The sequence below is a fragment of the Muscardinus avellanarius genome (assembly GCF_963383645.1).
Source record: "Muscardinus avellanarius genome assembly, chromosome: 16".
NCBI lineage: Eukaryota > Metazoa > Chordata > Mammalia > Rodentia > Gliridae > Muscardinus > Muscardinus avellanarius.
The window spans coordinates 33,944,255-33,956,707 of NC_137802.1; the positions used below are offsets into that span (position 1 = coordinate 33,944,255).

The following is a 12,453-nucleotide window of genomic DNA, read 5'->3' on the forward strand; positions in this document are numbered from 1 at the left end:
GAGGGGAGAGGAACAGACTGGGTGCTATGGACATGTATGTTTCTATCACCAAACTTCAATATGGTATATAATTACTGCCGGGCGTGGTGGCGCATGCTTGTAATCCCTGCGCTTGGAAGGCTGAGACAGGAGGACTGCGCAGGTTCGAAGCCAGCCTCTGCTGGCTTAAGAGACACCCTGTTTCCAAATAAAATATATTTAGTCCTGGGAGTGTAGCCTGGAGGTAGAAGGCCCCTGGGTTCCATCCCCAGTAACACCAAAAAAAATAAAAAATAATTACAGTGCACCAATACAAGTATATTTATTTAAGAGTATAGATATTTCCTATAACCCCCGCCCCAGACACAGTCTACTGGATTATCAATACTTCCCTCTGGAGTGGTACATTTGTTACAACTGAAGAACCTACATTTACAGATGATTTTCACCCAAAGTCCATAATTTACATTAAGGGTCACTCTTTTTTGTTGTTGATGCAGTACTAGGAATGAAACCCAGGGGCATTCTTCCTCTGAGCTCCACCCCCAGCACTATTTTTTATCATATATATATATACATACATACATACATACATACATACATACATACATACATACACATATATATATATATATATTGTGGGGGGGTACTGGGGTGGAACTCAGAGGCTTTCTACCTCCAGGTTACAGTCCCAGACCTATTTTATATTTTATTTGGAAACAAGGTCTCACTAAGTTGCTGAGAGCCTCACTAAGTAGTTGAGGCTGGCTTCGAACCTGTGCAATCCTCCTGTACTCAGCCTCCCAAGCACGGGGATTACAAGCGTGCGCTGCCACGCCTGGCAAGTGTTATTCTTGGTGCCCTACATTCTATTGGTTTGGGCAAATTTATAATGATATGTATCCATCAGTATAGTATCACAGAGTAATTTCCAAGAATCTTCTGTGTTTTATCCATTCATCCATCCCTCCTTCCCCTCTAGCCCCTGGTAAACCACCTTTTTTTTTTTTTGTCATTAAGGTCTTCAACTTTTTAGCCTGCCTCCAGTCTCAGCAAAATTTCCACATGAGAAATTCCTGGGTGGAAGCCTGGAGGGTGGTACTGAGTGGAAAGGATTCTCTTTGCATTTGGAGTTTCTTCTGATCCAAAGCTGATAGAGGTTTCTCAGAAGGTTGGTAGGTTCCTCTTCCTCATCCCAGCAAAGACTAACCTCCAACAGGCTAACTTTTCTGCTGGCCTTATCCCAAATCTCAGTATCTGGACTCAAACTGAAGTCATTCTACATCCCTTCATCTCCTAGAAAGGGCTCATCCACCTGGAGTTCAGTTTTGTTTTGGAGTTTGTGTTTTCTGATATCTATACATCTTTAATGGTTTCAAAGAAAAGTATGGTTAATTTGGTTTGTGTACTTAGTTCATGTTACTACAGTAGAAGTAAAGGGCTTTATTTTTTTTCTTCGTACTTTCCAACACAAAGCAGAATGTCCCTCCCTCCAAATATTATTTAACATGATTCTGGAAATTACCACTAATACAACAAGACATAAAAATATGACACATAATATTGGAAAACAAGGTTATTTGCATATAAGCAGATGCACACACAAAAAATGGGAGAATCCATTTACAAATTACAATTGAGCTCAAAATCTGTTATGATACAAAGTAAAAATACAAAAAACAATGCCTTTCCAGTGACATGTAAGAAAAAATAAAAGCAATAAAGTATATCAACAACATCAAACTCTATAAAAATGAGTATCTAAAATAAACAAGTATGAGATTTTTCTAAGGAAACCTCACAAATATTATTAAGGCTATAAATAAATGGCTGTGCTTGGCAGTATATACCTATAATCCCAGTTATTTGGAAGACTAAGGCAGGAAGATTTCAAATTTGACAATGCAGCAATACTCTTTCCCAAAACTAAAAAATATAAGGGCTGAGATTAGAGCTAAGTCGTGGAATGCCCCTGAGTTCCATCCCCACTACTAGAGAAAAAAATCAGAATCAACAAGGAGGCATACCATGGGACAAAGGTGCAGACAACTGTCCTGGGGGACTTTGACTAAGGTATACATTTCTGTATGTCTCTGTGCTTGTTTTTACAATAAACGAGGCTAATTCTTAAGAAGAAGAAGAAGAAGAAGAAGAAGAAGAAGAAGAAGGAGGAGGAGGAGGAGGAGGAGGAGGAGGAGGAGGAGGAGGAGGAGGAGGAGGAGGAGGAGGAGGAGAAGAAGAAGAAGAAGAAGAAGAAGAAGAAGAAGAAGAAGAAGAAGAAGAAGAAGAAGAAGAAGAAGAAGAAGAAGAAGAATAATAATAATAATAATAATAATAATATGGCAGGCATGGTGGCGCATTAACCCAGTACTTGGGAGGTTGAGACAGGGAAGATTGCAGGTTTGTAGCCAGCCTTAGCTACTTAGTGAGGCCCTCTGCAACTCAGTAAGGCCCTGTTTCAAAATAAACAATAAAAAACAGGGCTGGGGATGTAACAAAATAAAAAAAATGTACTTTCATTTTTTTTAGCTGAAGTATCTACTTCAAATATCCATAAGTAAGCATATTTCAAAGAAGAGAGTTAAAATTTTAGCAATATAGAAAATATCATAGATATCTGATATGTAAAATGAGAGCACTACTATCCCTTTTTCCTAATAAGGTATCTGTCCAGTTCATTTATGAATGGGGTGGGAGTAGAAGAAAGAGAAAAAAAAATCTCTTCTTTTTCCTCCAGAGAAACATTAAGTTTCTCAAGTTCTAAACTCTCTTCCAAGTAATGAAATGGCAATTAAAAAAAAAATCTGGCCCTGAAATAAGACAGAAGACAGTATTGAACATATAATAGATGTTTGGTAAGCATTTCTTTTTTTTTCTTTTTTCTTTTTTTTTTTTTTGGTGGTGGTACTGGGGTTCTTGGAAACCCTTCTACCTCTGGGCTACACTCCCAGACCTATTTTATATTTTTATTTAGAAACAGGGTCTCCTAAGCCAGTGCGCGCGGCTGGCTTCGAACCTGCGCGATCCTCCTGTCTCCGCCTCTCAAGTGTGGGGATTACAAGTGGGCACCACGACACCCAGCGTTTTGGTAAGCATTTCTGATCAATTTGTGTTTATATAAAATAGTAACTTAAAACACATAAAGCTGGGCGTGGTAGCACACACTTGTAATCCCCACGCTTGGGAGGCTGAGACAGGAGGATCACACAGGTTTGAAGCCAGCCTCAGCTATTTAGTGAGACCCTGTTTCCAAATAAAATATAAAATAGGTCTGGAGTATGGAGTATAGCCCAGAGGTAGAAAGCCTCTGGGTTCCACCCCCAGTACCAACCAACCAACCAACAAACAAACAAAAACATAAAAATTATATTAACTGTGTTTTTTTCTTTGAAAACCACCAATCTCCTTAACACACACACACACACCTTCTTTGCTGAAGGAGAAATGTGGAAAGACAAGTAGAACCTATTTAGAAGAAAAATTGATCAAATGGTCATGATCATGATCACCAATTAAACCCACTTCAGTACTTTTATGCTTATGTGATTTGGTCACTTTTTTTGGATATAGACTGCAAATGCCTTAATCAATCACTTGCAAAAAAAAATCTAAAGTAAGTTATACATACTATGTTATTATTAACCAACATTTTACAATAATTGGCAGCTCCAAATATTGAAAAGATGAAATTAAACTAACCTTATTTCACTTAACTCTGCAGTTGGTAAATCACAACCAAAAATGTATTACTCTACTGGCTAAATAAGAATGAATTTATAACCAAGCTATAGGTGTAATTTTTTCTGGGTCACAATAGCTGCATACCATATTCCCAACATTCTAAATTGTCCCTGGCCTCCTCTTATCCAAGCCTCACCTCAGGGAAGTTTCCAGCGGCAAAAATGGTTCTTTAATGCCAGAAATGAATCCTTTATCAAAAAAGCCAGGTACAATATCCACGCGTTTTCATATAGTAATACAGTTCTTCAACACTTCTGAGCAAACATCCAGCTCTCAGCAACAGTGACCTTCTGAGATCTACTTAAAATGGCTGTAAGCCTTACAATACGACTAACAGATAAGAGGATAATGAAGGAGAGGCACACAGATTTACTAGGCACTTTATGGTCTAAGAATCACTGAAACATTTTTTTTCCTAAGGAAAAAAAATGTTAACACTGTAAAGTAAAACACGTCAAGGAACTATGATAACAAAAATGTTTTGAGTTGAGGCAAATGAAAAATAGAAGCAATATTTGAGTTATGAAAAGAGAATATTCAAACTGAATTACTTTGCCCTAATATTCACCAAAAACATGGCATAAATTACTTTGGAACCCAGATTCTACTACTGAAAGACATTACTGAGTTAGCAGGCTTATACAGAGTTATGACATCTTGGGGAAACTCTGAAAAACCTTTCTTAGTTTATTTGTAAACATATTTACAAGAGGAACATTATTCGCACACATATTTTCCTTCCCAGTGCAGCTGAATTCTACAGAATATGATCAGTGTAAAGAAAAATACTCCTTAATATTTGTCCTTAAAATGACAATTTCAAGCCACCTATTACTTATTTCACTGTTGATAATTGGGCAATCAAACAAACTTCCCTAGATCAAATGAAATTCATAACTGGAGAGAAATAAAAAACAATCATTTCTAAGACCCTAGAGGGGAAAAAGGAAATCAGAAAAGTGAATCTGCAAGACAGAGTCACTGTCTAAATAAGTCCAAAGAAAATGGCTCACCACAACCACAACTACCACATGACAACCCCTTTTATCTGCAATTACAAGGTCCTCATAAAAGATTAAAATAGCTATGTGTCAAATAAACTGTCTCTAAGTCCGGATATAAAATGCACCTCAGAGATGGCACAGAGATTAAATAAGATGACTGATGTGCCTCCTGGGGTAAGTGCTCAATCTGCATGTGACCAATCAGAAGCTCCCATCATGCAAAGTGTTTTTGGAAAGAAAAGTATTGAGGCTATTATTGAAATTTTTATATTCATTTATCAATTGAAAATAAATTTTAAAAAGTTATAACTATAAACTGGGCGTGGTGGTGCACACTTGTAATCCCAGCATTTGGGAGGCTGAGACAGGAGGATTGCGGTTCGCAGACAGCCTTAGCTACTAAGTGAGGCCCGCTGCGACTCATTGAGACCTGGTTTCAAAATAAAGAATAAAAAAAATAGGGCAGGGGGTGTAGCTCGGAGGTCGAATGCCTCTGGGTTCCATCCCCAGACCCGCAAAAAAAAAAAAAAAAAGTTATAACTATATAATATTCTGCAAATATTCAGTAAAACATATTATGTGCCTGAAATTGTACTAAAAACTATAGAAAAGACTGTGAACAAGTAAAATATGTTTAGAGGCTAGTAGAAGTGGAAGTTGGTCATTGTTAATCTAGTGTAGAAAATACAAAAAAGGAAGAGACAAAAGATTTTCTGGGAGTAGTTATGTAAGTAGGTCCTAGAGAGCTTGTATTTATAGAGGTACATGAAGAACATCTAAAGAGTTGACTAGTAAAAGGAAAAGGAATATGGCAGGATATTATAACAGAAATAAAACATGATGTTTAAAGTCCTAAGGCAGGCTAGGTATGGTGGTAGATGCCTCTAATATCAGTACAAGGGAGACTGACACAGGAGGATTTCAGGTTTGAGGCTAGCCTCAGCAATTTAACAAGGTACTCAGTAACTTAGTAAGACCCTGTATCAAAACAACATTAAAAAAGGCTGGGAGTATAGCTGGGAAGTACAATGCCCCTGGGTTCAACCCCCAATACCACAGAAGAGTAAAATAATAATAATAATAATAATAATAATAATAATAATAATAATAATAATAATAGAATCAAGCTCAGTGCCTTTTTTTTTTTGGTAGTACTGGGGAAGTACTGGGGATTGAACTCAGGCACATTCTGTCTCTGAACTATACCTCCAGCCCATTTTATTTTTTTTATTCTGAAGCAGGGTCTCACTAAGTTGCAGAGGGTCTCACAAGCAGCTGAGGCAGGCCATAAACCTGCGATCCCCTTGTCTCAGCCTCCCAAATACTGGGATTATAAGCATGCGCCACGCTCAGCTTTAGTCAGAACTTTTGATAACTATAGAATGAAAACTGGAAAAAGTAGCTGTTATTTAATTATTATTAGCCAAGTTATAAGTCACATAAAAGAATAGATACAAATATTAGTTGACACCCAAGGTCCTCTGTTAAATGAACACATATTTACTTACAGTTGGTACTGGAAGAAGAGAATAATAATAATATAGACTTTGCCTGAAAGGAGCCTATGACTTAGGAGAGACAATATAAAAAATAAACAGAATGCTACAAATTGTTTTAATATGAGACAAAAGTGATAAGTTCAATGAAGAAGAGTACAAATAAATTGTTAAAAAATTCAGAGAAAGATGATTTGATAGGAATGCAAGAAAAGGTTTCATGAAAAAAGAGGGGGCACTGCAATTTAAGTCTTCAAGGATGGCTGCAATTCATTGATTGATTGATTACAGGAACCCAGGAGCATTCAACCTCCGAGCTTCAACCCCTGCCCTATTTTTTATTCTTTACTTTGAAACAAGGTCTCACTAAACTGCGGAGGGCCTCACTAAGTAGCTGAGGCTATGCGTGAACCGCGATCCTCCCATCTCAGCCTCCCGAATGCTGGGATTACAAGCGTGCGCCACCACGCCCAGCAGGATGGCTGCAATTTAATAGGTAGAAGCAAAAAAGAAAGGTATTTCAGTGTTAGGAAGTAAATCAGAGTGTAAGCAGTTCTCTAAAACCACTGGAAAGAACAACAGTAGAATTTTCCAATTGTATAGCGGATTGAATAGAGCCTCCCCAAGATTTCTGATTACCTGAACCTCAGAATGTGACCTTATCTGGAATAGTGTCTTTGAGGATGTAATAAATTAAAGAACTAACAGTGAATTCCTGGATTTAGGTTGTACCCTAAGTCTAACGACTGGTGTCCTTATAAGAGGAAAGGACACAGAAACACACATGGGCTGCCACGTGAAGACAGAATGGAGATATGCTGCCTCAAGCCAAGGGATTCTTGGAGTTACCAAAAACTGGAAGAGGCATGGATGAAGTCTAACACTGCCCTGTTAATACCTTGATTTCACAGCCTATACCAACTATGAGAGGGCACATTTCTCATTTTAGTTAATTGTGGTCATTTGCTGCAACAGCTCTAGGAATCTAACACAGCTTGAAAACAACAGGTCAATGGCTAAGTTTTCCATGCTCCAGCATTTCACTGTATTACATACTAGAAGAAAAAAGCACTGACAAAACATTTCTTCTTCATGAGTGTATTCTGATATTACCAGGTAATTACATTAAAAGGTAAACAGAAAACAATGAAATGCTATTACTTACAATGTGTGACTCCAGCCAGAGTTTGGTAGAATGTGGGAGTATCACTATCATCAGTGAGGGTAACATATACACCTCCAGATAGCAGCCAACGAGAGAATGTAAACGCATCTTTGTTTAGAAGAAGCCAGTTTTTAAACTTTTCATAATTTACCTTTTCACCCTAAAATTAAAATGAGAAAATATAAGCTTAGTCAATTTTAGGGCTTCTTACTTGTAACCTGCACAATCTGAAATTTGCTACTAGTTGACATTTACCTTTCTACCACCTACAAAGGAAGGATTATGTATATAACATCTCAGGGTTCTCATACTTAGAAATCCAAAAATAACTTTTAAAAAATAACTATTTTTCAGAACTCCCATCTGCATAAAATCTATGTGCCAATTGTGAATTAGTCATCAATTTATTGAAACAGTCATGGCCAATAACAAGCCACATTTTATTTGCTAATGTATATCTTGAAATCAATAAACTGTATTTCTTTCAAAAATTTAATAAGCCTAATTTTTTACTTGATCTATTCCTCCTCTTTAGCACTTCACAACCTGTCTGAATTAGCATATTTTAATTAAATCTATATGGAATTTAAACATTCTTTTAAGTTTAATTTGCAAATTAAAAAACAACTATCCAGAAATCCTCTGTGAGTAGACAATCACGATTCCAGAAGGTATAATATATTCACAAGCTAAATGGAGGACAAAAAGAAGCTGGCTTCCATTTCTTTGCTTTCTTTTTTCTCTTTTCAGTACTGGAGACTGAACTCAGAGGCATTCTACCTCCAAGCTACAGCCTCAGCCCTATTTTTTATTCCTTTTTTTGTGTGTGTGGTACTGGGGATGGAACCCAGGGGCTTTCTACCTCCAGGCTATACTCCCAGACCTATTTTATATTTTATTTGGAAACAGGTCTCACTAAGTTGCTGAGAGCCTCACTAAGTAGCTGAGGCTGGCTTTGAACCTGTGCGATCCTCCTGTCTCAGCCTCCCAAGCGCAGGGATTACAAGTGTATGCCACCACGCCCGGCTTTTTTATTCTTTATTTTGAAACAGTCTCACTAAGTTGCTGAGACTGGCTACAAACCTGCTATCCTCCTATCTCAGCCTCCAAGTACTAGGATTATAAGCATGCCCCACTACGCTTGGCTTCTTTATTTTCTTTATAAATACTTCTTTTACTAGATTCTCTGGAGAGAAAGAAATTTATATCCAGGCTGAAAAAGAGCATCACATAGATAGTCCAAGTCAATCTCTTTGCTTGGACAAGAGCGTCTAAGTGAGGGCTAGATATTTCTATGAGAAAAAGAAAAAACTCACAGTGAATACAACAAAGAATCACATTCAAGAGCCTAGGAGCTCTAATATAATTAAATATTAAAGATAGTAGTGGATAGTTAAAAATATTAAAGAACTGAAACAACTAGTAACTTAAGTGATATATGGCAGAAACAACACTCCATTGCTTAGTAGCACCCTCTTATGTTTAGCCTGGTAGTTTCAGAACATTTAATATCAGCACAATCCAAACAAACCAGACACACGAGCTGGGCATGGTGGCGCATGCTTGTAATCCCAGCAATCCGGAGGCTAAGAGCAAGGACTGCAGTTTGCAGACAGCCTTAGTTACGTAGTGAGGCCCTCCCCTTCCTTTCTTCTTTTCTCCCTCCACCTTCCATTCCTTCTTTCTTTCTTCCAAGTACTCAACCATCAAGTTATCCCCAATTCTGCTTATTTTGTTATTCCAAGACAGGGTCTCACTAAGTTGCCCAGAGTGGCCTCAAAATTGTGATCCTCCTGCCTCGGCTTTCAGAGTAGCTAAGATTACAGGTGTGGACCACCATTTCCATCTTCTCTATTCTTCAGTTTACTATTGTTAAAGATACAATAAAACAACATATTTTTAAGTAAAAATGACAAATTTTAGCCCAAATATTTCATTGTGCAAATCATCTAAGTAAAATAAATAATAAAATGGGCCTGATAAAACAGGTCACAGAATGGCCAAAGGCCATGAGTGATGAAATCCATGATGAAAAGCAATGTCACTACAATGTAAGCTCTGGTGCAGGTTACCATGGGGAGGGGGCGTCAGTGTGAGTGTGTTTCATCACATATGTTTAAATAGTTGCTTCTACAGTCGAACTGAGACTTTTCAGACTCCCAGGGCAGCAGTGAGAGCCATGGGCTGCTGAGCACAGCACAAAGAGAATTGAAGCGTTAATAAAAAGGCAAAGCACAGTACACACGACACCCTCTCGTTATGTCTGAACTCTTTATGAAACCAAGAGGTAACACCGTCAGCAGGGAGGGACAAAATGCAAACCTTTACATGTACCTCTGAGAAACACTTCCTGAGCGTATCTGGGACTTTACCGTCAACCACATGGAGCATTCTTTCCATTTCTTCCCGTACAACATAGCTCCCGGATTCACTTGAAAAGAGACTAAAAATGTCTAGGAGAAAGAAACAAATAAATTAATCTTAACACAAATCAAGTATACCCAGATAAAAGTAGTGAGAGAAGAGAAAGGTACCATAACTGAGTGAACATTAGAGTCAAGCACTTTAATAATATTCCTCAAAATAACCCAGCAACACAAATTAAGACAGCATTGTGGTATCTTTTCAAACACGGCAAATTTGGGCTGCGGATGTACCCCAGTGGTAGACGGTTTCCCTAGTATGCACAAGGCTCTGAGTTCAATCCCCAATACCACAAACAAACAAAAAGCATAACAATTTTGTAAAAATGTTTATGTGTGATAACACCACATATTAGCAAAGATTGGGATAAAAAGGATCTCTTAGAGACTGCTAACGGAAATAAAAATAAATGCAACTCCTCTGGAGAGCAATTTGTCAAATTTAGAAAAGATGACGACATGACAGAGACTCCACTTCAGTGCAATTCCATTTCTATCCTTGAGAAACTCTGATAACCATAAACAAAATACAAGATGTTCACTAAAGTTTTCCTTTTCTTTTTAATTTTGGTACTGGAGATTGAACCTAGGGGGATTCTATCTCTGAGCTATACACTTCAATCTTTTTATTTTTTGTTTTTAAACAGGGTCTTACTATATTGCTGAGACTTTCCTCAAACCTGTGATTCTCCTGTCCCAGCTCTTCTCACTGGTATTATAGGCATACACCATGCCCAGCTTGAAGTATTATTATTATTATTTTTTTTTTTAAGTGGTACTGGGAGTGAAACCCAGGGGCTTTTCTACCTCCGGGCTATGCTCCCAGACCTATTTTATACTTTATTTGGAAACAGGGTCTCACTAAGTTGCTGAGAGCCTCACTAAGTAGCTGAGGCTGGCTTTGAACCTGTGCAATCCTCCCAAACACTGGGGTTACAAGTGTGCACCATCACACACGGCTCTTTAAAGTATTATTTTGAAAAGCAAAATTTAAAAAAAATTAAATGTTTGTCAACCAAAAATTGGTAAACTGAATGCTAATGACATTGAACATTTTTTTCACATATTTGTTGGCTATTTTTAATTTTTTCTTTTAAGAATGGTCTATTCAGTTCAATTGCTCATTTTTTGATTGGGTTATTTACTTATTTTTAGTGTTCTGTGTTTTGTTTGTTTGTTTGTTTTTTGCAATACTGGGAATTAACCCAGGGGCATTCTACCACCAAGCCTCATTTCCAGGCCTGTTATTATTTTTTATTTATTTTCTTCCGGATTCAGGGATGGAACCCAGAGGCATTTGACCTCCAAGTTACACCCTCTGCCCTATTTCTTTATTCTTTATTTTGAAACCAGGTCTCACTGAGTTGCAAAGGGCCTCACTAAGTAGCTGAGGCTGTCCGTGAACCATGATCCTCTGATCTCAGCCTCCCGAATGCCTGGATTACAAGCGTGTGCCACCACACTCGGCTTTTATTCTTAACTTTGAAACAGGGTTTCACTAAGTTGTGGAGGGCCTCACTAAGTAACCTGAGACCGGCTACAAACCTGTCATCCTCCTGTCTCAAGCTCCCAGGTACAGAGATTGCAAGCATGCACCATCACACCTGGCTTAGTGTTAAGTTTTTTAAGTTCTTTGTAGATTCTAGATATTAGTCCTCTATCACAGGAGTAGCTGATAAAGATTTTCTCCCATTCTGGAGCCTCCCTCTTTAAACTCTCAATTGTTTCTTTTGCTGTGCAGAAGCTTCTTAATTTTATTTATTTATTCTTAGTTATTTCAAGGCTTGTTATCCATCTTGAGCTGAATCTGTAGAGTGAGGGACTGGTGTCTAATATCATTCCTCTACATATGGATATCCAGTTTTCTCAGCGCCATATGTTGAAAATGCTGTCTTTCTCCAGCATATGTTTTTGGCTTTGTTGCCAAAAATCAGTTGACTGTAAGTATGAGGAAATGTTTCTGTATCATTTATTCTTCCCATTGGTCTAAAAGTCTATTTTTGTACCATTACCATGTTTGATACTACAGCTCTGTAGTATAATTTGAAATCAGGTATTCAATATTCTTAGCAATCAGGGAAATGCAAATCAAAACTACACCGAAACAAGGCATGGTGGACCATGCTTATAATCTCTGTATTTGGGAGGCTGAGACAGGAGGACTGTGGTTTTACCGCCAGCCTCAGCCTCTTAGTGAGGCTCTCTGAAACTTAGTGAGATCCTGTTTCAAAATAAAGAATAATAAATAGGATTGGTGGTGTAGCTTGGAGGTAGAATGGCCCTGGACTCAGTCCCCAATGTAGCAAAAAAAAGGGGGGGGGATGAGATTCCATTCAACTCCTGCTAAAATGGCGATCATCAAGAATACAAACAATAGAGCTGGGCATGGTGGTGCACACTTGTAATCCCCACGCTTGGGAGGCTGAGACAGGAGGATCACACAGGTTCGAAGCCAGCTTCAGCTACTTAGTGAGGCTCTCAGCAACTTAGTGAGACCCTGTTTCCAAATAAAATATCAAATAGGTCTGGAGTATAGCCCAGAGGTAGAAAGCCCCTGGGTTCCACCCCCAGTACCACCAAAAAAAATAATAATAATAATAATAATAATAATAATAATAATAATAATAATAAAGTGCAGGGTATGG

At 38.0% G+C, this 12,453-nt stretch overlaps 1 protein-coding gene across 1 annotated transcript in view; it reads right to left on the reverse strand.

The window, feature by feature from the left end:
- USP32 (ubiquitin specific peptidase 32) overlaps nucleotides 1–12,453 on the reverse strand; it is a gene marked incomplete at both ends in the record, with an annotated part of 179,685 nt that overhangs the window by 92,264 nt on the left and 74,968 nt on the right. Inside the window, 2 exons of the mRNA XM_080712815.1 lie at nucleotides 7,386–7,545; nucleotides 9,720–9,838. Coding sequence (XP_080568941.1) covers nucleotides 7,386–7,545; nucleotides 9,720–9,838 — 279 coding nt within the window. The remainder of the gene's footprint in view (nucleotides 1–7,385; nucleotides 7,546–9,719; nucleotides 9,839–12,453) is intronic.